Consider the following 27834-nt stretch of genomic DNA (forward strand, 5'->3'; position numbering starts at 1 on the left):
AACGGTTCCAGTTAGATGTGTGCTCATCTAAGATAAGATCTTTAATAAGCTACGAAAACCATGTAGCTGCTACTAGAGTTGCTACTTGTATGGGCTGCAAATGCTATTGCAGGCAAATATTATTTTTTTATTTTGATTGAATCGAAGATGCTGGTAAGGCAGCCCTCAAGTGTTAGATTCAAGCGAGGGCACTTAAGTGAGCTTAAAAAAAAAAAAAACATGCTGCTTATACATGTGATCGATGATGCAGGTCCTACAAAGATTTGTGGAGAGGAGCCCAAAAGCAAGCCTGCCTGTATGTCGATTTCTCTGACGATACTGTCTGTTTGGGATTTTGTCACCACGGATACAGTTGTCAGCTGGCTAACTGATGCATCTTTACTCTTTGTGGTTGTCGCAAAGGCGCAGGTCGCCTAACTGTGATGTCACAAAGACGGTTCTTTACTGCTGGTTTTTGTCTTAGATGACTATTTGTGTTTTGTAATTTCTTGTTTAAGTTTGAATTGCTAAATGTTTTTGTAATATATGTATATTTTACCTGTAAAGCATCTTACTTTCTCAAATGTCCAAGTGACTAACAGGTAAGTGTTTTTCTTTTCCTCTAAGTACTTGAAAATAAAGACTTTATTATTTGAACTTTCACTGATCTTAACATCTCCAGAACTGTGTGAAAGTTTTCACTAAGTTCTACTGTCACTGCCGGGCGCTGCGCTCTAGATTAGACGGTGCCTGCCTGCAAAGACATGGACCGGGCACGTTCTGATCTCCTCTCAGTGTGAGGACGCATAGGATGGAGTGTTCCAACTTTGCAGTGACCGTGGAGTGCCAGATCTCCTCTCCCACCTGCAGCTACATGATGGAGGAACTTTTAGGGGCCGGGTCATTTGGCGAAGTGGTCCAGTGTAGGAAGTTGTCATCGGGCGAGACTGTGGCTTTGAAGGTGATCAAGGACAGTAGCAAGATGGAGGATGCCAAGGATGAGGTGCATACGTCGTAAGTTCAGATGCACTTTAGATGTGCAAAAACACACTGCATGTGATTTTCGTGCTGTGCATTACAGGAGCGCGTTCTGATCGAGCTGAAAGAACACGGCTCGGACCGGTTCAATATTGTCTGCTGGAATGACTCCTTCACCTTCCAGGGGCAGTTTTGCCTGGAGTTTGAGAAGCTCGACATGAGTCTGCATCAGCTGCTCGAGTGGCGCCTCCCTCTGTCACTGATGGAGATCCGGCCTGTTCTGCAGCAGGTTTGACGGTTACGGCAAACATTCATATCGAACCAAGAGCAAATGAAGATTCATGTTGGAAGTGTTCTGACATCCAAAGTCGGTTTGGACAAAATAAAGGTGACGGGCTTGACATGACAAGAAGTTTTGAGGAAGCAATATAAAGGCCTTTCACGGCATGCAAATCAAAGCTGTGCGCCGTCGTCAAAAATCATTCATTATCTACATTTTGCCACATCACACCAACAGAACGGCATGAGCGCAGGGGGCAGCGTTTTGCTACAGTCATGTTGCCCGGATCGAATTTTTTTTCAGTCCTGCCTTCCAGCCACCATGACAACAGATGGTGCATCGAATAGGAGAGTTGGTGACAGAGTGATTTCAGAGTGAAAAGAGCACACTATTTTGGTGGTGCCGTAGGCGGCAAAGAGCTGCCCAAAGATGAGCTTGAATTCCCTGAGATCCTGCCATGTCTTTCTAATCAGATGAGGGCATTCCCTTTTTCTTGTTGCCTCTCATCATCCTCTCCTCTTCAGTGAAAGTAAATCCAGAGCTTTTCGTCGTAATAAAGAGACATTGCCAAGCAGCCTCTCTCATGTGCAAACAAGAGGGAAAAGGCACCGGGCTACTTCCTGTTCGGTCGCTTAGCAACCAGACAACTACGACAATCTTCAACCAGGTCACTAGTGCACTTTAATTGATGCAAGCTACAATGATCCTCACTAGAGTGCAAACCTTGTTAGGGTCTGAACCCATTGTCCATCATTTTCCAAAGAAAGCAGCATAACTTGGGTTCCCTGGGTCAGCAGTAATTCCGTGGCTGTGTTGCGTCACAGCAAGAAGGCTCTGGGCTTGAAACTTACTCTTATGTTCTCTCTGTGCTCGTGTCTGTTGTCTACAGGTACAGTACTCTGGCTTCCTCCCACAGTGTTAGTTTCACTGAAGACTATATTGCTTGTACGTGTGATTTTGAGCGTGAAGTCAGTTGTGCCATTGACTGGTGATCAGTCCACGGTGTGCCCCATAACGTTTGATCCCTCACGACCTACACTCCCACCCACTATGTGGCAGATTAACAGCACTGAGCATTACCATTTGAAACAAGCTTCTAGTATGAAGTCACGTACATATGCTCTGAAATAATGTCTGATATTTTATTTTAGCTGACAACCGCACTGCAGTTCCTGAAGAGTGTAGGGATCGTGCATTGTGATCTGAAGCCAGACAACATCATGGTGGTGGACCACCTGCAACTGCCGCTGAAGGTGAAGGTTATCGACTTTGGCTTGGCACTGCATGCCTCGGAGCTGTCACGGGGAATGACCGTGCAGAGCATGTGGTACCGGTGAGTCTACTTGGATCCATCAGTGAGTGCCTGCCTCCAGAGTGAGGCCATGTCCACAAACACGTCCGCGATTATTGGCATTTTCTCCACACATTGTTTAGATCACAAACATTTTGGAATATAACAGCAAGGGTGAAGATTTTCCAACACTCCTCTTCCAGTGGTTATATAAAAGGAGCGATTTCATCTTTTTCCTTTGTATGAGTTCCATTCATGTCATAATTGTATTTTTCTGTGTTTATATTGTAAAGTTCAAGATTGTCAAAGTGGCGGCCTTCCATTTTTTCTTTATGCTGCCCCCGGGATGAAAATGATTGGACACGCCTGATCTGAAGTGTGATGTCTCCCCCCTCCAACAAGGTGCCCCGAAGTGCTGCTAGGACACGAGTGCACGGAGGCTATCGATGTGTGGTCTTTGGGCTGTGTTGCCGTTGAGCTTCTGCTGGGTCGAGCTCTGTTTGATGGCTCTGATGAGTACAGCATGGTAAGTGTGTCGCGTCGTCATCAAGAGCTCCACATCATCAATTCTAAAATCGATGTCACGTCCACAGCTGTCACAGATCAGCACCACACTTGGAAAGCTGCCAGCCAGCCTCCTCGATGCCGGCATATTCACTTCGTGCTTCTTCCGCAAGAAAGCCAAGAAGTGGAGGTTGAAGGTAACCAACCGTATGTTGTTCTTCCGCTCAGTTTTGGTGCATTAGAAGCCTGCCTATGACACGAGCGGTTCCTCATTTCAGAACAGAGCCGAAATGGTCACAACGTACGATGGAACTCAACCTTTAAACAAGCTGTCAGACCTGCTGGAGGTTTGTTTACCCGACTTGTGTAACTTGTATGTCTTCCGTGTGAGAATAATAGGGTTCCTTATGCCTTGACCTAGGTTCATTTTGTGCGACCCATCAACTGTAGTGATGAGGACTGGTACGCTATGCAGTGTGACCTGGAGAGCTTTGTGAACGCAGTTGCTACAATGCTCCACATGGACCCGAGTAAAAGGTCGAGGCCGTGCCAAATTCTGGAGCACCCATTTGTTACCATGAGCCATTTTGATGGCAAATTTCCAAACAGTGCTTAGTAAGTGTGTCCGTGCGCCATTCCTCTTTATGCAGGACATTGTCCGACTCTCTGCTTGCTTCTCTTCCAGCGTCAAACTCTGGCGCGACTGCATGGAGGTGGGTCGAACGTGTCAGAACAAGGAAACCTCCGTGAGGCCCATTTGGAGCACGTCAAGCTTCACATGTGGCGATCATGCTACTGGTCCCAGGATGTTGGACCAGTCGGTCATCACAATCAGCAGCGTCAATTCCTTGCCTCAAAGTAACAACGGAGTGAGGAAAAGGAAACGTGAGGAGGATGATGACGAGATCGTCTGCTGGTAGGAGGTCACATGTTGGCAAAAAGTCTCATCCTTCATACTTGAGATATCAATGTGGGGATTTGGGTCCACACAGTGCTTCAGCTGCAAGTAAAAGAAGCAACAGAGATGCAGAAGTCATCTACATGTCCTCAATTGACAGCTCCAGGAAAGGCGGCGGTGAAATGAACCAGCAGGCACACAAACGTAAGCTTGTTTCAGCGTTACACACGGCGGAGTTCGTACAGGTAACTTACCAGATAGCAATCAAACATTTTGTCTTACTCAGGACCCCTCCACTTGGAATGTGGCGATGCCACAATCCGGTGGAAGACGAACAAGGCAGCGACAGTGGCGTACGGTGCAAAAGAACCTGAGGGGCAGATCTGTGAACTTTAGCTCAAATTCTTTATCGTGATATTGTATTTATGTCATCCTTTTCCCCCCCATCAAGTTTGCTGTGAGGTTCAGCCGCCACTATTGTACTTAACGATGGTTTAACTGTTAAATGCATTTTCTCTAACTCTTGACCTCAGTCGGGTTGTCTGTTTCAAATGTTTGTAAAAGATTCTGGAAAGTTTGTGGTTCGATTAAGGTTCATGTTTTTCATTGTCAATAGTTTATTTATTTTTATCTGGTCAGTTTCACAGTGTTCATTTGGTCTTGTACAGGAATTTCAAATGTTTCTATTTTTGTATAGAGCTACAATTCTGACTTGTTTGGAACTCTTGTAAAAGTATAGCTGCTAAAATAGAGTCACCAGTGTGTTTTTAAATAAAGCTTTTGAAGAAGGCATGCTGCCCTGGAACCTTGTGAATGTGAAGGCAAACAAAAGAACACCAACGATGGCAAGTCATCCATGTCCTCACCTCACAAAGTAGATCTCTGGAGACCTGAGACACATGGCAGTCCATCTAGATCAGGGGTGTCAAACTCGCGAGCCACTTTGGATTCACGTCTTCCCTCACAGAGCCGTTGCGATAGTGAAACCGAATAAATATTTTGCTTTGGTGGGCCGCATAAAATGATGTGGCGGGCCGGATCTGGCCCCAGGCTTTGAGTTTGACACCTATGAATTAGATCATGCTTGAATGTGAATTGTTTACTCAATTAAAATATATCCTATACACGCATTACAACTGTTCAATACAGGCCTGCTCAACCCACGGCTCTTGCGAGTCGGTTTCATGCGGCCCTTTTCAAAATGAATTTAGCTCGGCGCAGAGTGCAATCATTAACCCCATTCATTGTGTATTGTGAGAGGCACGGGGGACGGAACGAGTGGGTAAAAAGTTCTTGCTATTGACGTTGTCTTGTTTCAATAGAATTCATCTTTATATCGTGCTTTCACCAGAGCTGCAGCTGTAACAAAGCGCTTTACAGAACAGTTAACGTAAAATAACAAAATACGGTAATACAACACAACACATAACCATACGTGGACAGTCGTGCAATTATAGCCAAATTCCAGCAGAAGATTGTTGTTTGAAGCAGGTAAAGATGAAAGAAATTGGTTCGGCTTCAATTCTAAGCAGCTCCAAATATGCAAAACCTAACAATGCAACATTCTATTTTTGTATGATCATTCTTATGATGCTGTTTTACTCTTCCACCTGTTTGGAGATTCCCTCGTGACCTTCCCAAAACAAACGGGCATGTTTCTGCTGGAACTTGTGCAGATGTGGACAGTCCTTGGGAATATTTTTTAAATATCCTCATGAATACTGTTGTCACTTTCCCCCAATTTCAATATTCCCACAATTGTCCTTGGTTTAACCCACTTGGTCAAATTTGAACTGAAACAGCCTTAGTGTACGCAAAGTTTGTTTTACCTGTATAAGAATGTACAAAACTAAATTAAATATTTTCATGTATGTGTATTTTGAGTCCATTTAGGAAAAATGACTTATTTCAGTGAAAGTTGGACAACACATCTGTGATGCTAACATACAACCATGTTGAATGGATGAATCCTTGGTCAGGAAAAGACATCGTCAGGTGGTCCTCAACCATCTCCGGGTGTTTGAACTCTTCATCACAACACTCTCCAAGTTGCGGGTCTGCAGTAACGGGCCAGATCACTGGCCCGCTCCTTCACACTTGCAGCTTGTGTCCACCCCCAAAAGCTCAATGCGCCTTACTGTCAGCAGAAGATATTTAATTATTCACCCCTTGGCCCTTCAAAAAAACTATAGGCTTCAAGCAGTTTCATGCCACTCCCAGTTGAAGTTTACTGTTAAAATAAACATAACACAGAGAATTTAACCTTGTGTATTTTGAACAACCATAGTTTAGCCTATAAAGCCGCCATCTTGATCCTGATGCTAGCTAACATCTGTCACAATGCTTTAACCCTTAAGGCAATGGCTTTGAAAACAAAGGGTGCAGCAACATATACATTGACAATGTAACAGTACTTACATCCATGTATCCGTTATTGTTTGTGCGTATCAGGTAATATTAGTGCCGTACTGGTGAGCTGAGAGAGGAGTTGAGGTGTTATGAATCCCACTTGAGTTCTCGGCAGTACACACCCAGCTGCAATAGCCCAGCAGCTACTCCAATTGCAGCTGGGCATGTCCTGTTGAGAACTCAAGTGCGATTCTTAATCAACAATACGGCTGTCTTGTACTGTCCCCGGGTGGCGAAGGAGGGCACACCAGAAGGATTGACATTTAATTCATCCATCCATCCATTATTTAAACGGTGAAATATGAATAAACATTTATTTTTAATATTGACTTGTTACTGCTGTACATTGTTATAAAATATATTATAATGGAGTGCTATTTTTTTCCTTATTAAAATACACATTCCAACAATTTTTGGGCGAAGGCTGGAACAGATGAATGGCATTTCAGTTCATTTCAATATGATTTGAGACTGTTTTGCATTTTGAGTGTGGTCATGGAATTAATTAAATTGATGATCTGAAAGTGCCATTGTACTTTGGCTATTTTTATCACTTTGAAAATCAAATTTGTTCATGTTCCATAAGACCGACAGTGTGAACTTGAGTTTCGTGCATTCGGTAAGTAGCACCATACAGATCAGCGGCAACCCTTTCCAGTACTGTACAGTAATTTGGGGCAGGCGTCCTCCTGCAAGCTAAAGGACCGATGCTGTACACCTGTTACATGCATGCCATTTGGAGACAAAAACACATACTGTAATACCACACATGCTTACGCAGACAGACACTTGGGTGTAACAGACTTGTATTGCTTTAATGGGGTTTTTTTTTCCTTCTCCATAGGTAAGCTGTCATGACAAATGAAGATGGTAAGCACAAACACAATCAGAGTGTCTTTTTTTTTTTTGTTTTGTTTTTTTTTACATTAATACAATTGAAACGACTTCAGCGACACTTGCTAGGTCTTTTATAAAAATGCTTTCTTGGACAGAAGCAAGCTCCACAGCTCTACTTCCATATAACACAGTGGAACAAGATGTCTGTCATGGAGAAAAAAATTAAAAAAAGATAAATAAACCATTGCCGTCCAGGAGGTCTGATGATTCAGCCTTGGAAGAGCTTGTCGTATGTGGAATTCCTGTCGATTCTCTGCTGCTCTGTCAAGTTAAGTACTTCATGTACTCGGCAAGCAATTTTTTTCTCTGGGCATACGGTTAAAAGAAGAGTCATCAATGTCTCAGTGCATAAGTGTAAACCTCCCTGTGTAACTTAGTTTTGCATGTAAATTGGAAGCAAAGACGAAAAGCAGCTTGTGTGACTCTTTGGCAAAAATCAAAACTGTCATGGGCGCACACTGTTTTTTGTATTGCATTTGAGCTTGGCCTCTTTTTCCTTACATATCTTTTTTTTTTTAATCTGCAATGTTCTATCAACTACAATCTGGTCTAAATGTTTCCCACCAGCAAACTCTTGTTCACGCACACTTTTGTCCATGCAAGTCCGCTACACTGCTTTTGCCAAGATGACAAACAAGACGAGCCAAAACAGATACATGTACAAAATAATGTACACCATATATTCAAACATTTCAAAATCCTCAGACTTTGAAATCATTAGCCAAAATAAGTTGATATTTTTTTTCTGAACCCATTTCTCTATCTAGACTGTACAATATATGCATAATGAGTACTCATGAGGGACCAAAGCAACAAAAATAAATACATTTCGCTAAGTCACCTTTCAAAGTAGTTCACCTATGTACATATATATCTATCCTCTTGTAGATGCTTGCGTGTGTGGAACTGTGCACAGTGTGAATACTCACGTTGTGTTTTTATCTGCTAAAAATATCTAAATGTAATTTGTGACAACACAGTGGAAGCAAAATGGAGACAGACCCGCCCCCGGTACACTCAAAGGTAAATCCGTCAGACCAACACTTAAAATAAAAATATAGCGCACCACCATCATTTGAGTACTTCAAAAATGGTTTGTCTACATCTTGTTGAGGACTCGAGTATTAAAAAAAAAAGTCTACTTCATGCGGTCTTTGACAAGTCAAATGGCCTCGGTGTCTACGAGGGCACACAGCGCAGAATGTTTTCAGTGAATGCCGCTACGAAGGAAAAACAGCATGCAGATAGAACAGTGCATAGGTCCAGGTTCAGCTTCCTGGAGGTGCTTTCCAGTGTCATTCCGTGACAAGCGTCCTGGTGCAAGGCTGACTGGGGGGGCTGTACCCTGTGGACAATCTGTCAAAGTCACCAGTTGCTTGCAGTGTAAAGCATCTTGCAAGAAAAGGAGGTGGGTGGGCGTGGGGTAGTGGGAGTGATGAAAATGCACATGTGCACGGAGCTTAGTGTTAGTGTGTGTGCCATTTTTCTTTTTGGGGGAGTGGGGTGGGGGGGGCTGGTCTGTAATGTGCAGTTTCGATCAGTCGCCGTTTCACTGCGGAGCCCTTTCTAACACACAGCAGAACCAGAAAAGCTCACACTAAGTGCTCCACAAGGATGATTGGAAGGTAGGAGAACCGAGCTTAAAGGTCAAGTTAACATGCATTAGGTCTTCAGACAATGTTTTGCCAAAAGCCATCAAGGCCAAGTTTTTTTTTTTTTTTCCTGAAGACAACAAGAAGAAGAAAGTACTTTTTTTCTTTTCTGTGTGTCCGTAGGTACATCTTTTACAGAAGGAAACAATAAGAATGGCTTAATCGCTACGTCATTCACCTTTGGTAAATCAATCAAGAAAAACGGGAAAACACCCTGAAACATCCGAGCCTCACATGTCCTCACACCCAACTTGCCAGTTTCATCCGCTCTCCTCTCCGCATTTCAGTCCAGCGGCCTCCGTGTTTGTCACATTTGCAGGCCCACATTGGCACATCCTCTCACAAGTTCACAATGCCTCTTGCACAGAAAGATGCTTGCAATACGCCAAACTAGAAAGGCAGAAAAAAAATTATATATATAAATTAATCGAATAAAAAAAAAAAATAAGAGGAGATCGTCGGATCCCAGAGACAAAAAGACACCAAAAGGATGGATTTAAAAATAGGCGCCATCCCGACATGCGTTTCACCGCCTCATCATTTTGGAGACAAAGCTGACTATGGTCGAGGCCGGCTGGTCAGGATCCAGCTCGGCAAACAGGTGGCTGACATTGTCTGTTGTGCTTCCTTGTTTTCTCGCTACGAAGCCAAAAAGCCTGAAAGAAAACAGACGTGTGTATGCACTTTGTTGTACATGTGCACACAATGGACAAGTATTGATTAAAGTACCTACCTAAGTGAACAACCACCCTCTTGGCCCCACCTGTGCAAATAAATGATTTTATTACTGATCGACACCTACTCAAATTTCTTTGGAACACTTTCCATCTGCTCAAACAAAAATATGAAGTAAGTTTTGCGACCCCTGTATTTAATCGTGAAATGCTGAGTCAGCAAATTCTCCTTGCTTTATTACAGTTGATTATGGGTCCCACTGTACTGGCTAATACTCAAAATTCTCAAAATTTTCTTTTTATTTCAGCTATAATCGTATCAGGAAACTGTGAGCATATTACTATTTCGATGGTACGCAAAGTTTATTCCTGTTGATATTGAGTCATACCTTCTGCCCTGGGGGTCGGCGTCACAGTAGGTTATAGTGCTTAGTGGATAATGTCGCCTGAAGAAGAGCCTGCAGAAATCACGACAGTAGATTAGAAATGGTTTCTTCCTACTGCAGTACTTACTACTATGGAAAATACCCAAACGGAAGAAATGTTGTCATTTTTGGTTCAAATTAGCGGTAATTAGTTGCATTTGGCCACCAGGAAGTACCCTGCCTCCTAATGTTTATACATGTTATGAACACGTTAGCTCTTATTTTGCAAAATAATGACTATGCACTTACTTCCTGTGACTGTCTGTGAGCATGATGCCCTGCGGGGACACTTTACAGTGGACGATGGTGGCGGTAGGCTGGGGATTGGTCGCCAGCGTCTGACTGATGGCCTTGGCAATGGCTTGAGGGCCAGTCAAGGACTCCATATCCACAGAGTTAATGTAAAGCACGTTGGACGCTGGAAGCCAAAAAGCAGAACTCACCATCAGTTTTTTTCTGATGCAGGACAATGGTGCGTGCACTCCAACCAAAAATGGAAGCAGTGGATTATGTGAGAGATAGCAGTGGTCCGACATTTACCGTAAGACTCCTCCGGAACCTTCTGAACTGTAAAGTAGAGGTGACACTGTGAGCCAAAGTGGATGACCATATAGAGCACCATCTTCCCTAATTCTGCATATACCAGAAAGGAGGTGGTTACCTGTTCCTTGTTTCAAAAGCTCCAAAACTGGGTCGGTGGGTGTAGCCAGCTCCAACGCTTCCTCATTTGGGTCTGTACAAGGCAAGCACATTTCAAGCATCACACGCAACTTGGGTCATATTATTAGTGGCTGCCTGCCATTTTACCTTTGGTGGGGATCATGAGCTTGCAGGGCAGCGCCAAAGGCGTCATGGAGTGTTGATAAACGAGCGCAGAGAGACAACCTGGGGTGAAATAGAGTGTGTGAGTCGAATCCATGGCAGATATCAAAATAGCTTCACATGTACTCACCAAAGTAGGGCTCATTGGCACAACCCTTCAGGCGGACACCTTTGGGGCTTGTTTCGATCAGGAAATGTCTCACCAGCTCGTTGGTCAGATCAGCAACTAGATGCATTGTAAGACAGCATGTTAAAGGACTGCTATATACCCCTAAACAGCTCTCTGCAGTGTGCTATGCGAGACCATCAGGAAATTGTCTTTTTTTTTTTTTTTTGTTATCAGATTTGGTTGAGTGTCTTTGTTCATTTCCTATAAGTATATTATTACCTGTGCATGCCTTGACTTTTTATATGTGAGTCATGGTAGATTGTGTGTTAGTATACTGCAGTGATTCTCAAATGGTGTGTCAGGAGCCAAAACCGTGTCGTGGACCCATTTTGGTTGGGTTGCAAATAGCTAGGGAAAAAAATTCATGTAGTTGTATTCCGCTTTTTTCGCCACAGTACTGAGGCTGATAAGTTTCCTCTTGGCTCATAGAATATTGGTGTAGGCGTCAGGAAATGTTATTCACCTGTGCTCGAGTCACTGAGCTACTCTGTGAACCAATAAAGTGCAGCTCAGCCTTTGGCTAGTGGACATCATAGCTAGCAATATGCTTTTGGCTGCACGTCAAACTCATTTGCAATTGCATGTAGCGGCGTATCCGAAGCTCGTTCGCAGGCTCCAGCACCAAAGCGTACCTTTTTTGCTTTGTTTTACTGTTGGTGGTGGGCAGGCCACCTTCAAGGCAAGACCGTAAGCCCCACGGAAGGAGTGGCTGTCCCTGATGACAAAGGCGCCGGGCTCCCTGTCCTTCAGCACGTTAATGGCTGAAAGGAAAAGTGAGAGTCCAGGTGGTGACATGACATGACATGACATGACATGACGATGATGGGAGTCTGCGCAGAGCTCCTGGTGTCACCTTGTTCTCGGGAAATGTCGGGCTTGTACCAGAACTTGGACGTGTCTTGAACAAACTTAACATTCATTTTGATGTCCGGATAACCATCTGTTGATGACAGAATGAAATTATGAATGTGGAGGGGGGGGGGGGGACAAATAAAAACAACACCTCAAACACTCACAGCTAATCATCTTTGTGTCTCACCATAGATGGACTTGGCGGTGTCTGGGTATGTCCTAGTCAAGTTTGACCCTCCAACCTCGGCTGCGAGGTTCTTGCTGTCCATCCTCTCTGCGTCTTCGCTGCTTGCGTGCCTCTTCACTGGCAGCTCGGGGGAGACGGGGAAGGCGGGCGTGGAAGGCGGCTGAGCCTGACGAGACGTGGCCCCCAGCTCATCTGGGGTACTGTGACCTCCCGCTGCAGCTCGCCGCCCCATCAGGGGGCTGGCGGGTGGCACACTTGCACTTGTTTTGGGGTTTCGGCCAATTAAGGGGCTGGAGGGCATGCCGTCCCTGCTGGCACCTGCTGGAGGGGTGCGTCTGACCGGTGAAGGACTGCCTTGGCCCAGGCGCCTTTGGAGGGCAGGGCTTGGGGGAGTGTTGGTGGCCACTGTGCGGTGGAGGGTGTTGGGGCTACCAGGGACAGTGTGGACACCCATGATATTTACCTGGGAGCCATCAGGGGAGGCGTGTGTGTGAGGATAAAATGGTGCTGAGCTGTGGTCAGAAGAGCCATATCTCCTTTTGATAAAGAAAACAACAACGAGAAGATTATTCTTCCATTTGAATTAAAGGTTCAAGGTTTAAAGTTTCTTAGTCCAGGTCATCCCCATCCATCCATACCTCATCCCAGTGATTATTTATATCGATAAGATTAATTGACTTTGATACAGTACAACTCAGTTTGAGAGGTTATGATGTATTGTTGTCATTTTACGTACATTTGAATGAACTTGTCAGTCATGTAAATATGCCATTACCTTCTAAGATAATCCATATCTCGCCAATGAAAGACGATTCACCATGTATCTCGTTTACCGGTTCAAACTATTTTTTGTCACACCCCTACCAGATACGCACCCTTCGGGGCTGTGTACAGGACTGCTGGAGTTGAGAGGACTGCTGAACTGTTGTGCTCTAAATTCCACAAAACCACAATGATCTGCAGTGGATGAAAAATACATCAAATCATGAGAAAATACAATGTGTTAAAAGTGTTGCACAGATTAAAAGCACATCTTGAGAATAAAAGATGGAACAGAAAAAAAGCAACAACAAAAACGTATCCAGTATGTTACCTTGTTCTCCATGACTTGAAGCAGAGTCTAATCAAGGGAAAAGAACAGAAGAAACCGTTTTGAAGATGCACGAAAGCAAGGAAATTTCAAAAGCCTGTAAACTAGGCAGAAGCAGTAACTGTTTCAAACAACAGAGGGCAGCAGAGAGGCAGACTGACTGTAAAATACACCTTGAGATGTTTTTGAAGTTAGACTTCACTGACCTGATACAAATTTTTGATTAGCCTTCATTCCCGCTGCTGACAACCAGCCTGGTGGGGAACGAGCTGCAGACAGACAGAAAGAACAAAGATCATTACAATTTTATGACAGCCTTTACCCGATGATCTTGATTTGCCAGTCTTGTAATGTAACACAGCACAAATACTTCATTACTGCACTTGAATAACATTTGAGTAAAATGTTGCAGACGATTGTGACTTTGATTGCATTATATTTCCCAATGAAAACGATTTTAACGCCGATGCATTTCCCTAAACCATCTTTGTTACCCGGGACTCCTAAATAAATCCAAATAAATTGGTCTTTGCCTGAACAGTGAAAGAACAGTCCTGGCAACAGATGCTGACCAAAACAACCATCGTGGTGAACGAATAGAATATTAGAAACGCGTGGAAGGAGATTTTTTTTTTTTTTCGTCATGCACTAGCGTGAAAGATTCTTTCTTTAGGATCAAGTGCTTCTTACGTCTACCTAAAGTGTCAGGAATTTGGGTATTTTAAATCTCCCCGTCCAACAGGGTAGGTTAAATTCATTTCGATTACTCCAGTAAAGTCAATATTCTTCGAGTTATTGTGAGCTTCTTAAACTAAATCAAAAATAAATAAAAACATAATTCAGAGTCAAACCTGTCACTTTAAGCAAATTCTTTGACTCTTACCATAATTCCAGTCATAGAAACAGAAACAGTACAAAAATCAGGTGAGTTTTATCAAATCTATTTTCTGTCACGAACTCCAGTATACCTTTGAGGGACTTTCTACATATATTTGCACACAGCTGCTGTATGTTATTTGTTGTGAGGTCAAGCGTTCATCCTTTTACATAATCACAGGCCTACGCAAATCCTGTGAGCGCACAAAAAAAAAAAACTGCTCAGCATCTTTAAAGCCCATCCAAAGAGTGCAACGTAGGACTGAAAAGATGACCGCGATAGTGCAAGTATGTGCCTACCTCCTGCTCCTGCAGACATTGTCCACCATTTTGGGAAAGTACGTCTATGTGAGCGAGAGAATGACATGGAACGACGCTCAGAGCTACTGCCGTGAGTTTTACACCGATCTGGCTCCGGCTGTTAACGATGAGGAACTCAGGAAATTACGTGAAATCAGCAACTATGCGTTTAGTTTCTGGACCGGACTGGTGAAGGGTGACACTGACCAAAACAAATGGATGTGGTCAGGGGGTGGCGAGGCATCTGCAATTCTCTGGGGAATTGGGCAGCCAGATGATCAGACAAACGAAGACGCCGGCCTGATGGTGAACTACAGGATTTATAATGCAAACCGACTCCATCTGCATCCCTTTTTTTGCTTTGATGCCATTGTTGTGAGGGAGAGAGCGAGCTGGGAGGAAGCTTTGGAGCACTGCAGGGAGATACACAGCGACTTGGCCAGCGTGACATCACAGACAGACATGCTGTTGATCCAGGCAGAGCTGGACAAGAGCCCCTTTACTGAGCATGTCTGGGTGGGTCTGCGTTTCTTCCCAGGGGGCTGGCGCTGGACGGACAAGGAGCAGTTGACATACGAGGTCTGGACTGGTGCTGAGAGGCCTTTGTGTCCAGCAGCAAGACACAACTGTGGCACCTTAAAAGTGATGGGATGGATGCCAAGTGACGATATCGACACCAGTGATATTTTGGGAACCAATGATACGCTAGTTGGCGTCAGTTTGGGAAGAACTGACTTTTGGCAAGAATCAGAGTGGGAAGTTCATGACTGTGAGCAGAGGCTTTATTTTGTTTGCTATTGAAATTGCTGATTAATAAGTACGGTAGTCAAAAGCTTATTAGTTCATTTATTAGTTCTTTTCAACTTTCAGTTGTTGGAGAGAGTATCTCCAAGCAGAATGGTTATTTATTTACTTTTCGGCTGTTTTATTATTTCCTGCCAATGTGTGTGTCCATGTTTGAATTGTGTCATGTAAACTTTTCATAAAAGTTCTTCAATACTAATAACAACACGATATTTGCTGCTTGTCTCTTTTCCGCACAAGGATGGAGAAGAAATGAATGTACAGTAGTCTTCGACGACAGGATTAAAGTTTGATGTTTGAGGGAAATTCTTACCACAGCCTCCCAAAGCAGGGCTGTTCCTAACAAACCGATCAATATCGCTGTCCTCAAATGCATCCCGGTAGCTGTGCACAGTACCCTGCCAGAAACGAGTCAAGAAAACAGAATCAGAAGAAAAACAAATGACATATTGGAGAATGTTTATTGATTTTTTTCCTGCCAAGCTCTGGAGGGCTGAAGGGAGGATGAAACTGATAAATGTACCTCTCCGGGTCTTCCTCTTGTGTTGTGGGGCAGACTGGAGCTGAAGTCTGTCGAACGGCCATCTGGCCTGTTGTCAAGCCCACTGTGGTACTGACCCTCACTGGTGGTTCTACGGCGGCCCGTCTCCTGGCTTACTTCTGGGGTCATTGCCCTAGAGCGTACCCCTGCGAACCCCGCACACAACATTGAATAATGTGGGCAATGATAACTGCTCATTGTAAAATAAATAAATACAATTGAATTGGAAGCAACGTCAAAAATGTTCTCCAAATAATGTGAAAGAAAAGAACAACAAAAAAGGAAGCAACTAAAGGTGAGTGGTGGTGGACAAACCGGAGAAGGAATAGGAACGATGGCGGTCAGACTGTTGCGGTGTTACGCTTTCACTGATGCCACGGATACGAGCGTTGTACTCTGATGCCGGGGCAGGAAGTCAGGGTGGTGAATAGTGGACAGGAGGAAGGTAGATAAGGAAGAAGGTGAGGAAGACGTGCAGGGGAAGAAGTAATGGTGGGAAGGGGTTTGTCCGATCAGTGTGGGATAGCATAGAAACAGAGAATATAAACAAAACAAAAGAAAGCTGACTGAAAAGCAAATGTTCAACTGAAACGATCTGCATGTGAAACAATATTTCACGCAACTAATGAAGTGGCGTGTTGAAAGCATACAAAAAGAAAGTACATGTACTGTATGCGCAGCTTAAATCCACTTGGGAGCAGCATCGAGCTTCCACTGAGTTTGCCTAAACGTGAACTCATGAAAGCCGGGATCTCAAAAGCTTCCTGCTATGATCACCTTGCGCTGTCATGCTAGACTTAATTTTCATTTTAGCTGCAGAGCTAATTATATGTGCACTTCTCATTCCTCTGGTGAATGTGTTACAGGAACTGCTATAATCTGCTCAACCATATGGTCCTCGTTGGCCCAGATGGGGATCTTGAGTTGAAACTTTACAGATTAAACTCTGACGCCAGTGAGGCATTTAATACACTGAGCCTTGTCAGGCACATCAATTATGCAATTACGTTCCAGTTTGGCACAGCCCGGACTTACCGGCAATGCGGTGAGCAACCAGGCCCTCTAGGTTCAACGCCCCCACCTCAGCATCCTGCTCTTGGGGCAAAGAGGAGAAGGAGGTGTCCTTAGGTTGAGGGGTGAGAGCAGGAAGTGGAGAGGAGGATTCACTGCAGCCCGGATAGGGAGATGATCCCTGTAGGTCCGGAGAGTGGGACACCGTGCCGACCATGTTCAAGTTCACAGGCTTCAACGGTGGATGGACATTTGTGGAGGGATCCGAGGGGAACTGGTGCAGTGCTTGATGTGTGTGCATGTAGGGCTCAGGTGTGTGTGACGGCGTGGTGTTTTGGTGTTGCGAAATGGGGGTGGGCCTTTGAGAGGAGTGTACCGGAGATTCCAAAAGAGGGCTCTGGTTCGGAAAAGTTCTCACAGTCACGCGTGGTGGCTGATGGAAAGTATTATTGGATGACCCAGAGGAGCTGTAGCCATGGATGGCCGCATCAGCTTGGTAGGATGGCCTTGTGAGTGTCTGGGAGAAGGGCACAGGTGATGAACTGAAGGTATTTTCTCCAGGGGGAGCACTGTGTGACTTGGACATGTGGGAGTTGATCGGGTCCAGGTCGAGCATTAGCATGTTGAGCGCTTCAATGGATTGCTCAATGTCCCTTTGTGAAGCTGAGGACGGAAAACGTGGCAAGCTATTGGTGGACTGGAGGGGCGGGCCAAAAGGATCACCTGGGAGGCTGTACTGGTGCCATGTACTGAGTCCCCTTTGAACAGCCTCCCGGCTACTGGTGCTTCTCTCGGGGGCCCTGGGCATGAGTTTAGGGTTGGACTCAGGACTTCTCGCAGACGCGTTACCAAAGGACTGTGAGCGATACATTGCACTTCCATTCTGGAAATTGTTATATCCCCCCGATGGTGACACAGAGGCACTGCGCTCCTGCATTGCAGTGGGTGTCTGTAGTCCGTGCACAGGCATCACACTCAACTTATCGCTGAGAACACCTGATTCAAGGTGGTGGCCGTCGTTCTTGACAGGGGCTTGTGAGTGATAGTAGAGGTCACCTGGTGTGGCTTGGCCCTCTAAGGATGAGAGTGTGCCCAAACTGTCCACGCTGTTGCCCTCTTGGCTATTGGGAAGCTCGTCATCAAGAATATCTGTCTCACGCTCTTCTGTGGAAGGGGCACCAATAAGTCTGGTGTGAACCCCGTTGACATGCACCTGTGCAGGGACCAGGTGCCGGACACCGCCTCCCGGACTGGTTGAAGTAGACAAATAAACTTGTCGTTGATGAACAGGCTCCTCAAGACCGCTCAGAAGCCGATCCAGTTCTCTCTTCTCCTGGGGGCTAAGGGACGGGTGACTTACTCCTGTGTTACTGTGGTTTGAGCCCCCCTGCAGAGGCTGACTGTGTTCCTCTGTGCGGTCTGTCTTGATGGAGGCGGTGGAGTTTCCCGAATCGCTGCTCACAGACAGAGTGTGGTCGACAGTGGGGAGAGAGGCATGGCCTATTACAGGAAGGGTATGCTCTGATGGTTGAAGGGGGTGGTTTGGGTGTTGCAAAGGGTTCTCTGGGGCAGTCAGGGGGTCTCCAAGGACTGGGAGGCCATTGACGGTGACCACTCCCTCCAGGGAGTCTTTCTTTCGGACCTGTGCATACAGGCTTCCATCAAGTGGACCTTGACTGTGAACAACATCTGAAAGACAGATTTTAAAAGATGATAAACCTAGTGGACTTCTTTCACTGTAGTTCTCTGCACACAAATAAACAACAGCGAACTTGCAAAGGAGTAAATAACCCTGCCCATCAGCACAAGGAAGCTCTGGAAGTCTTTTTTTAAACCCTGAGTTTTAGCCTAGCAACGGGCAGCACCGTCCCCATGCACTAATAATAGAAAGTTTACAGGGCTAAAGGCGGTGCCACCATTGCGTCACTGACGACCAACTCAGTCTGATGCAAACCGGGGTGGACACTGACCAGCAAACAGAACACTGGAAGAATACTGTATTTCATCTGTACTGAAGGACAGAAACAAACTATCCTTTGTCTAGGCTGTGAAGATGAATTTACCAGTAGAACATCTGGTATTGGGCAAAGAAGCCTAGCCAAGTCAAAGTGGTGGCATCGTAATGAAGATACTTTAATGTAGCTCAAATTGTAAGCGATAACTCTCGCATTTGCAAGAAGAAAACTCATCCAGATTCTAAAGTAGTCCACACAAAGCAATGGAAAGCCACGACAAGTACACACCAACAACAGCTGATTGGTATGTGGTAGTGCGACCCCAAGAGACAGATGGTGGATGACTTCAAACACAGTTATTTCAAACATCATGCCAACAGGAAGTCAGAACACCAACTATAAACACAAATTGTCCCTTTGCTTGCTTCTCATGAGAAGGAATGGATCATTAGCTTGTACCGTATATCTCTGATGATTGCCATGGAAAAGTCCTACTTACCTGTTGTCGATGTGATTTTCCATCACTATCCCTCCCCAAAAACTACGCAAACTAATAATTTACTTCCACATATATAAAGAGTGAGCCTTCTCCTGTTGCTCCCCTCTCTGTGCCCTCTCATCACCCGAAATGTGCTTGACATGAGAGAGGCGGGGCCGCGCCACCACTTGATTCTTCCCAGCAGCAGGGGAGTGGCTACACAGAAAACCCATCTGTCAACCTTCTGATGTCGCAGGAGAAAAGTGAATTATCAAGTTCTCCTTCCACGGCACCCTCCCACAGTCCCAAAACACATACAGTATTGAACAAAAATCATTTTTTAAGACATTTTCCACTAAGCAATAATTTCAATATTATAAACAGTCATTAGTTAGATACACTTAAGAGTGCAATGTAAAATCTGAAAATAAAAATCCAATGGAATTTCCTATCAGTTTATCATCTTACATGAACATGCATGGCACGATTCATGCATGCACGCACACACACTACTAAATAGGAAAGTTTGTCAAACATTACACTGTCACAATGGTGATATTTGTAAAATCATTCTTTTGCCATCAAAAGCACATTTTCATTGTAGCTGCTAGTACTTTACAGAAGAAATGGATGGACTGTTCAGATGTTAGAGACATCACTAAGGCAAATAAATTGTTAGCATTCTAAGTCACTGTTCTGCAATAAATTGATCTTGTCCCAAAAAACGAATATTCTGTATTTTTTGATCGAAAATAAGGGATTTGTTTCACCAAACCATATTCTCCTGCTGATTACTAAACATGGAATTAGGTAGAAACAAAATGTGTGTGTGTGTGTGTGTGTGTGTGTGTGTGTGTGTGTGTGTGTGTGTGTGTGTGTGTGTGTGAGATGAAAGATTTGGCAGTTTCTGTTTATATTCTATGAGCCTTGAAAAAATGTTCTCTGAGTTCTCTGACTCATTACGTCACAGGTGTCAAACTCAAGGCCCGGGGGCCAGATCTGGCCCGCCACATCATTCGATGTGGCCCGCAAAAGCAAATCAAACGTTGACTTCTATGATGCTTCCTAAAATTTGTAACACAATTTCAAATTCGCGTATGTGATATATAAGAGAGCTAAGTTTTCTTGTTACCAAAACCCTCATTACAGTAACTTAAACTATAGTTGAATAAAACATTATTCTTGACTTCTTTGTATGGTTTCACAGTCATAACGGCCCTCGAAGGTAACCGACAAAAATGAGTTTGACACCCCTGCATTAGGTTCTCTTTTTTGGGAAAATGGCTCGCCAGAGTTAAAGGACTATAACACACAACAATCAATGCTGTTCATGATCCAACTTTATAATATTGATCCGTTTCTCCAACAATATGTCGAAATGGGCTGCCGGAGGTAAACTTTAAGCTAGCAAATACATGTGTTTTAAAGGCAAAGTTGTGGGGTTTGCTCTAAATACACAATAATGTAATTCTTTGTTTCCAGTTTAGTTGAAAGTAAACTTCATCTGGTCCTTGTCAATAAACAGCTTGAAGCCTCTTTTTGAAAGAGTTGCACGCCATCGGCTGCTTGCCGTGAAGTGAGTTGAGTTGACTTTGCTAGAACTACCTAGCACTCTTATCTCAGATTTTTGCTTGCAAGTCAAAGAGAATCAGCCAAGCGACGGCTCGCATTTTGAAAAATTCTAATTCAGGTCACCTGAAAGTTCAGAGACCACTGTACGGTGCTCCAACATTTTTAAATGTCCCTTTTGATGAAAATCGAGCATGGAGGGTACTCTGCAGTCTACCAAGCGACATGTCAGTCATAAATCTGATAAATATGAGTGATAAACAAATTCACTGGCAGACTGGGACTATTGCAAATGGTTTTCTATTCCAATTTATACGTCCAGCGAATGCCTGGTTAACAGTCCAAGATGTATGGCACCTCTCACCCGAAATCAGATGGGATCAACTTCAGCTTCGCTGAAGACCCTGGACAGAATAAGCAGTATAGAAAATGGATGGATGACGGTGCAATGTCAGCCATGCGGCTTAACGTAAAGCAGCAGCAATGTTGATGGCTCGGAGAAATCCTTTTGAAATCTGAACACATGCTTTGCATCCAACTATGACCACCAAAAGATCCGATGGCGCTGCAAGGCACCTAACATGCAGTTATCACTCACATTAATGCCAAAGCACTTCAAATCATTGTGGCAGCACTCCAGCTGGGTGTTGACTGTGGCGAGCAGGATTTTAAACCCAAATAGAACGCACAACCTTGCCTGGGCGCCATTAAATAGTGGCAGCCAACCTTAAATTAGATCAGGTGAGTCACCCGGGCAGTGTGCCATGCTCACCAAATGCTGGTGCACATGCTTGTTCACCTAGTGTATTTCTGTTTATTTTTAAATGAATGGTACTGGTTGCAGGGCCACACGCTCACTCCCAAACATAAGCCCTAGCTTGGGTGCCTCATTGGCACTTCTCAGACTTGGCAGCCATTAAAAAGCCATTTTCACAAAAGTGGCTAATGGTTTGTTATAAATAGAAGCAGTTGAGCACCGTGTGTCACTGCGGTGTCAATAGCCCAGCTGGCAAGATGAGTACAAAGCGGGGTGTACATGCAGTTTGGTCCAGAAGTATTTGGACAGTGTTTGTGATTTTGCCTTTTACACAACAGCACAATGGATTACAATAAAAACAAAATGTTATGGCCGTGTCAACTTTCAGATGTAAGACCAAAGAAAAATATGGCATTTACCAATATTATTTGTTTTCAAAAAGTCTTGAGTTAGTTTTTGCCGCAAGTCTGTTAGTGAATGAAAGCAAACAATGACAGAGCCCTTTTCTTGGTGAACAAACACCAACAACATCAACAGATGTCAAAAATAGGTTTACAACAGGGTGCAAATCACTGGTATCAATCAAGTACAAGACAGATTAAATTCTAAGATCTAAAGAAGAGGGCCGTGCTCTGTCATCAGATGCTATGGACAGATAAAACCAAGGTGTACTTGTGGCAGAATAAAATATGGAGAAGCAAAGGAACCGCTCATGAGCCAAAGTACACCACCTCATGTGTCAAACATTCTGGAGGAAATCTCACGTCATGGTCACATAAAACTGCTGATGGAACAGGCTCACTCGTCACACTTTAAACATAATAGAACAGAACAGACGGGCCCGTCCGTTCCATTCTGCGCTGCAAGCTATCAGTTGAATAGCGTTGCTTTGGAGCATTCTGGTCACTTACTGAAGATTTCAGTCAAAACAGTAAGACCCCAAAGCAAGCGGCAATTGAAGGTGTCTGGAAATGAAAGTCGGTCAAGGCATACCCAGGGAGAAACGTAAGAATGTGATGATGCCCATGATCCAGATTTCAGGCAGTTGTGACCAACTATGAAGCATTTAGCAAAATAGCCAAATACTTTTCAGTCCATACAAAGCGACATAATCTACAGAAAATGGATGTAATTCCTGAATGATAAAAGATGAGTCTACACTTCAGATACTAATTGATTGCTTACTGTAATTCAATTACAATACAATTACAATAAAACTTCCTTGGTAGTCCAAGTCTGGACCTAACTGGATGTCAACAAGGCTGTTTCTGTGCTTTCTTACTTGATTATAGCGAAACAAAAACAAATCAGCAGGCTATTCACATTGTACAGATGATTAATACTCACTTGGCAGCCTTACAGATTAGATGATAGATGCATGACAATCTTACAATTTTACAAGAAGACCTAAAAAAAAAGTTTACGCGCTAGTGCTACACCTGACATTGACAGGTCTGACCTGTTTGGGACTACATGTCTGGTTCACATCTACCTCTGGAAGATAGACCTGAAGTTTGAATTTGATTAGATGCAGTGCATTATTTTTGTTTCTTCTTCTTAAAAGGATAAGCAATTTACAATGTTGTGTGATCGAAAGTCTGGAATTTCAAGCAAAAGCAATTCAGATCTCAGTGGGCATACAAGAGAACAGTAAAACTTCACTCTGCCTCGCAGGGGGGGACCTAAAAAAAACCCCACAAAGGTGGATACTGTCCTTGTTGAAGTCAACCAAAGTGTGAAAAATGGAGGTTGATGTTTTCTTTCAGTATGACAACATCTTCAACGTCAGTCACAATTATACACACTGACAGGCCAGTGCAGGAATGTGTGGACACACAGTGATATCGCCTCGCCACTGGATGTGACATTTAGCTTTGATATCGCTGAGACGTCATCCAGTCTACATGCTAGCAGAAGGTGACGAGGTTTGACTGACAGCTGTCTCACTTGTCCCATACACTTGTTTGTGTCACATTAGCCCATCTTACAAAATCTTCAAGGGAACTAATAACACATCGCAGTTCTCTGTTAAAGAGTGGAACATGTGCAGAGTGAGATATGACGTGACAGGACACAGCATGTGTCACAGTGGGAGAATCGGTGAGTGACTGGTTTCATATGAGCAAAGTCTGCCTCCTGCTCCATCCATCAGTCACTCCTTAGCGGTAACGTGATGTGTCCGTATTGGTGTCACCTACCAAGAGGATTTTCAGGGTGATGTCATGTTAAAGACATCCCGTTACACTTCTAATTCACATTTATCTCCATGCTCAGAGGATATGAGATCAGTAGCAGGTTGACTCCAAAATAGCTATTCAGAGGAGAAAGAAGGCATGAAGGAAAGAAGACAGCCACAGCAGGGTTTCGAGAACGGCTGGGACCTGAACCTGCTGCTGCGGCTCACCGTGCTGTCAGTGACACGTCCAGCTCAAAGCATTTTGTTCTCGTGTGACACACACACAAGCACACATTTAAAATACCTCACTGCTCTCCATTTCTGCAGACTTAGTTTGGCTGCAGTATATTTGGTTTCTTTAGTCAGTTATGTGCAGGTATGGGCTTCTGTAGGTTAGACTCCGGAGTTTTAAGACATGAGGACAAAAGCACAATAAAAGATGTAAAATTACTACATTGGAAACTCTCAAGTAGAGTACAATTGTTCAGCCTTCAGGCTCTTACAATAAGTGACCATGCATGGTCCTAATTGTTCATGTCTAAATTAGAAGCCTTGTCAGGAAAAAAAAACAAAAAAAACCCCACAAACATCTGGGTTTCCTGAGTCATTTCATTCCTTGTGATTGGATTGGATTGGATTGGATACAACTACATTGTCAAATGTGCTGTACAGCACAGATAGAATTTCTTCCCTCTCAAGACAACATTAAACAAGAGGAGCCGCTGCGGGTGTCCGCGCCGCCATCAAAAGGCCACATCATGTGAAATAAATATCCATCCATCCATTTCCCGATCCGCTTTATCCTCACAAGGGTCGCGGGGGGTGCTGGAGCCTATCCCAGCCGTCTTCGGGCAGTAGATGGGGGACACCCTGAACCGGTTGCCAGCCAATCGCAGGGCACACAGAGACGAACAACCATCCGCGCTCACACTCACACCTAGGGACAATTTGGACTGTTCAATCAGCCTGCCATGCATGTTTTTGTGTGGGAGGAAACCGGAGTACCGGGAGAAAAACTCACGCAGGCCCGGGGAGAACATGCAAACTCCACACAGGAAGGCCGGAGCTGGAACTGAAACCGGTACCTCTGCACTGCGAGGTCGACGCGCTAACCACTGGTTCACTGGGCCGCCCGATTATTATTACTATTATTATTATTATTATTATCATTATTATTATTATTAAACTATCCATCCATTTTCAACACCGCTTATCCCGAACAGGGTCACTGGGAGTTGCTTGAGCCTATTCCAACTGACTTCGGGTGGAAGGCTGAATTGGTCGCCAGTCAGCCGCAGGGCACATACTGTATAGAGACAAACAACCATTCCCACCCACATCCACAGCGTCACTCAGTGGGAACTGATCCCACGCTGCCTGCACACAAGGCAGGCGAGTCTAACACTACACCATCAGCGACTTCATTATTATTATTATCATTATTATTATTCAATTACGGTTACGTTCAGGAAAAGGTGGAATTTGTTTCTGAAACGTCATCACTATACATGACAACGCATGGTTAAATGATGGTCTTGAAAAAAAACGAAAGATATGTTTTAAATGATCATCAAATATACATTTAAGGACACGTAAAGCCAACATTTTGATGTTGACCATTGCTATTATCCACGGCAACCATCATCAACACTGACATGGCTGACGACCAGGTTGGAAGGTAATCGATGTCTCGAAATGCAAGCATTCACGTTGACGAAGAGCTGACAGTTGGACTCACCAGCTAAAAAAAGCTTCGCGTTTCGGCTTCTCTTCACAAGTTTTCCTTCAATCAGTCCTCGCAAACGCAAACAAAATGACTTGTGTGGCTCCACACATAAAACTGGCGGCGTCTGCCTCGCCCTGCCCGCCTGCTTGCCTGCCTGTGTCCCTTGCTGTCACTGTCCAGCTATTCGAGACATGTTTCGTGGTAGTGCGGCCTGGCCAAATAGGGGAGGGGTTGTAAACAAGAAAGACAGCCTTCAAGCCTTCTAAATGTCACACACAAATTCCAGTCCTTCGAAACAAATCCGGAGCAATGGTCATTCATATTCCCTCCCTGCAAATACATTTTATTTCTGCATGTTTGCTTTCTTTGTCTGATGACTAGTGCCCTTGTCTTGAAAAATCAGCTGTTTGTATTTAAACTAGACACGCATTTGTTTTTAAGACAACAGTACCTGACAGTTTTAAAGTAACCGTTTCGGCTGTTCACCGGCCTGAACCGGGGCCTTCTGACTTGCAGGTCAACAGCTGCCGGGGATCAGAGTTATTAGCGGAGCAAAGTCAAGCTGACACACATGCTTGCATTCCAGTGTAAAAACTGCAAGGAACTCAAAATATATATAAAATCACACGTGCACTGACACAGGTGAAGGCTCATGAGGCGCACTGACCATATTACTGTACCATTGGGGGCTTGTGAGTTCGAATGAAAGCAAGAAGCATTCTAATCTTCCGCAGTCTTTGAAAGACACCATTCTTTTGCCGAGCTCTTTCAACTCCATGTCCAAGGTCAGGGTTAAGCAAGGCGCCAGGGGGAGGAAAGCGACACGGATTCAAACATCAACGCCTGAACCCCAGAACAAATGAACAAGTCTGGCTTCTGCAAATGAGTAATTGTGTCGGCCGTGCTGCGACGAGTTGAAACCTTTTTTTCTCTGCCAAGAAAGATTTTCGAGCTGTGAGCACATGGTGGGGACTAATCTGTATTTCAGCCCTAAACAACAATGTCAGCGTATCCCGTCATACAAATATCGCCTCGCAGGGCACATAAACTCTTCCCAGACACTATCCTCCAAAACAATTGATACTATTTATCGAGAATTCTACTCAGATGTTGTAAAAACAAAGTCTTCCACTTGACTGGGCAGCCAAGAGACTTAAATTGAAGAAATTACAGGACAAGTGTCTTCCTACAGAGTCCTTGTTAAAATAGGAAACAATTTGCAATTCGGGCGCTGACCTTCTTGAAACGCTGCAATTACCACAACGTCCCTCAGAGGAAGTCCATAAAAATAAAATGGCTCTTTGTGACATCGTAAAGTGGATGGTGGTACCGCACTGGCTGCCACTGAGATGACTCCAGTACTGATGGGTGTGCATGTATGCGCATACCGTGCTGATAATCCGCGGCTCCCTCACAGCGATGACTGAAGTTCTCGTATGAGTCCCAACGGATCAAAGGATCCTGAGTGTTGTAGTCCACGCAGACGCTCGGTCCGTTCTCCAGATGGCCGAGGCCTGAGGAACACATGCCATGACGGGGACGTGACTCATACATTTAGGAACAATTAGTAACTATAAGCAGTCAGGAAAAAAAGCATGCTACCTTTGATTTTCTGAGGACCATAAGAAAAAACAAATTCCACCTTCCCATACTCGGGGAATCTGTCATCTGTACAAAGAAAGTGATTAATTTAAAAGAGTGGGAAACGAGTAAAAATATATCTGTGAATACATCATGAACTCAGAAATATAATGAACGTCTACTCGTGGTGAGGGATCGAGACTGAGCTTTGCTGCGAAGACCGAATATCTGCATATAATTGATACTCACCCCAAAAGGTTTGTAATTACCTTTGATAGCACTGGATGGCAACAATATACAGTACTTTTTTTTTCAGACAATGAACCTCATGCCCTTAGTTGCTTAGTGTCAATATGCCACCGGATGGTACTAGTTTTAGATTAGACATGGCTTTGGCCTCAGTGCAAAAACAGTGAATAGGTGAGTTCAGTGAATAATGGACGATGGGGTGCTTCTAAATAATAATAAAAACTCACCCATTCTGGGTGTGGTTCTATGTTTGACCACTAGATGGTAACATACAACTACTCTAAACGAAGAACAAGAAAGAAAACCAAACACTACTGAAAGCAACGGTAGGCACTAAGAAATTTTTCTAATGTCCATCTTTGGACGTGATTTTTGATGTATATTATGACTTTATGAGTTTGTAAATTTGTTTAAATTGGAAAAAAGACGGAACTCTTTACAATTGTGTATACACAGAGAGTTCGGTACACTGTTTTGCTGTACAATATTTTAGTGTTATCCATTGCTCTTGCAACATAGTATATGCGTTTAAATGTGTTTGTATTATTTGTTTGTTTAAAGAAAATAAAGTGCCATAAATGCGATAAAATCATGGATTTCACTTATCACGCATGTGTGTGTGTGTGTGTGTGTGTGTGTGTGTGTGTGTGTGTGTGTGTGTGTGTGTGTGTGTGTGTGTGTGTGTGGGGGGGGGCGCAGAGCAT

The 27834-nt window shown here is 44.1% G+C and overlaps 3 protein-coding genes across 6 annotated transcripts in view; 2 read left to right on the top strand and 1 right to left on the bottom strand.

Moving 5' to 3' along the window:
• The first annotated feature begins 205 nt into the window (after window positions 1-205).
• On the top strand, window positions 206-4722 carry LOC109507239 (homeodomain-interacting protein kinase 2-like). 2 transcript variants are annotated; one of them, XM_019856525.1, is made up of 11 exons: window positions 206-581; window positions 718-982; window positions 1061-1246; window positions 2389-2570; window positions 2931-3054; window positions 3122-3229; window positions 3311-3379; window positions 3454-3647; window positions 3718-3948; window positions 4025-4134; window positions 4217-4722. In XM_019856525.1, exons 2-11 carry the CDS (start codon window positions 791-793, stop codon window positions 4324-4326), a joined length of 1506 nt encoding a protein of 501 aa, XP_019712084.1. In that variant the 5' UTR covers window positions 206-581; window positions 718-790; the 3' UTR covers window positions 4327-4722. The 2 variants fall into 2 exon arrangements, with proteins under 2 accessions (XP_019712084.1, XP_019712085.1); XM_019856526.1 differs by having other exon boundaries at window positions 723-982.
• Window positions 4723-7133: 2411 nt separating this feature from the next.
• Window positions 7134-27834, bottom strand: part of tns1a (tensin 1a) — a 38825-nt gene continuing 18124 nt past the window's right edge. For 2 of the 3 annotated variants that reach the window (XM_019856565.1, XM_019856563.1), the window contains 20 exons: window positions 26903-26968; window positions 26689-26814; window positions 16664-18328; window positions 15944-16024; window positions 15611-15774; window positions 15401-15485; window positions 13314-13376; window positions 13111-13137; window positions 12893-12974; window positions 12018-12553; window positions 11832-11918; window positions 11611-11739; window positions 10940-11035; window positions 10795-10872; window positions 10649-10720; window positions 10528-10554; window positions 10237-10405; window positions 9952-10020; window positions 9622-9651; window positions 7134-9544 (listed from right to left, as the gene is read on the bottom strand). In XM_019856565.1, the coding sequence (XP_019712124.1) occupies window positions 9415-9544; window positions 9622-9651; window positions 9952-10020; window positions 10237-10405; window positions 10528-10554; window positions 10649-10720; window positions 10795-10872; window positions 10940-11035; window positions 11611-11739; window positions 11832-11918; window positions 12018-12553; window positions 12893-12974; window positions 13111-13137; window positions 13314-13376; window positions 15401-15485; window positions 15611-15774; window positions 15944-16024; window positions 16664-18328; window positions 26689-26814; window positions 26903-26968 (3782 nt within the window). In that variant the 3' untranslated portion in view covers window positions 7134-9414. The remainder of the gene's footprint in view (window positions 9545-9621; window positions 9652-9951; window positions 10021-10236; window positions 10406-10527; window positions 10555-10648; window positions 10721-10794; window positions 10873-10939; window positions 11036-11610; window positions 11740-11831; window positions 11919-12017; window positions 12554-12892; window positions 12975-13110; window positions 13138-13313; window positions 13377-15400; window positions 15486-15610; window positions 15775-15943; window positions 16025-16663; window positions 18329-26688; window positions 26815-26902; window positions 26969-27834) is intronic. The other variant, XM_019856564.1, reaches the window with a different exon arrangement.
• On the top strand, window positions 13391-15394 carry LOC109507256 (uncharacterized). Its single transcript, XM_019856566.1, has one exon. It carries the CDS (start codon window positions 14254-14256, stop codon window positions 15082-15084), a length of 831 nt encoding a protein of 276 aa, XP_019712125.1. The 5' UTR covers window positions 13391-14253; the 3' UTR covers window positions 15085-15394.

This window comes from Hippocampus comes, unplaced genomic scaffold (genome assembly GCF_001891065.2).
Source record: "Hippocampus comes isolate QL1 unplaced genomic scaffold, H_comes_QL1_v1.1 scaffold283, whole genome shotgun sequence".
Classification (NCBI taxonomy): Eukaryota; Metazoa; Chordata; class Actinopteri; order Syngnathiformes; family Syngnathidae; genus Hippocampus; species Hippocampus comes.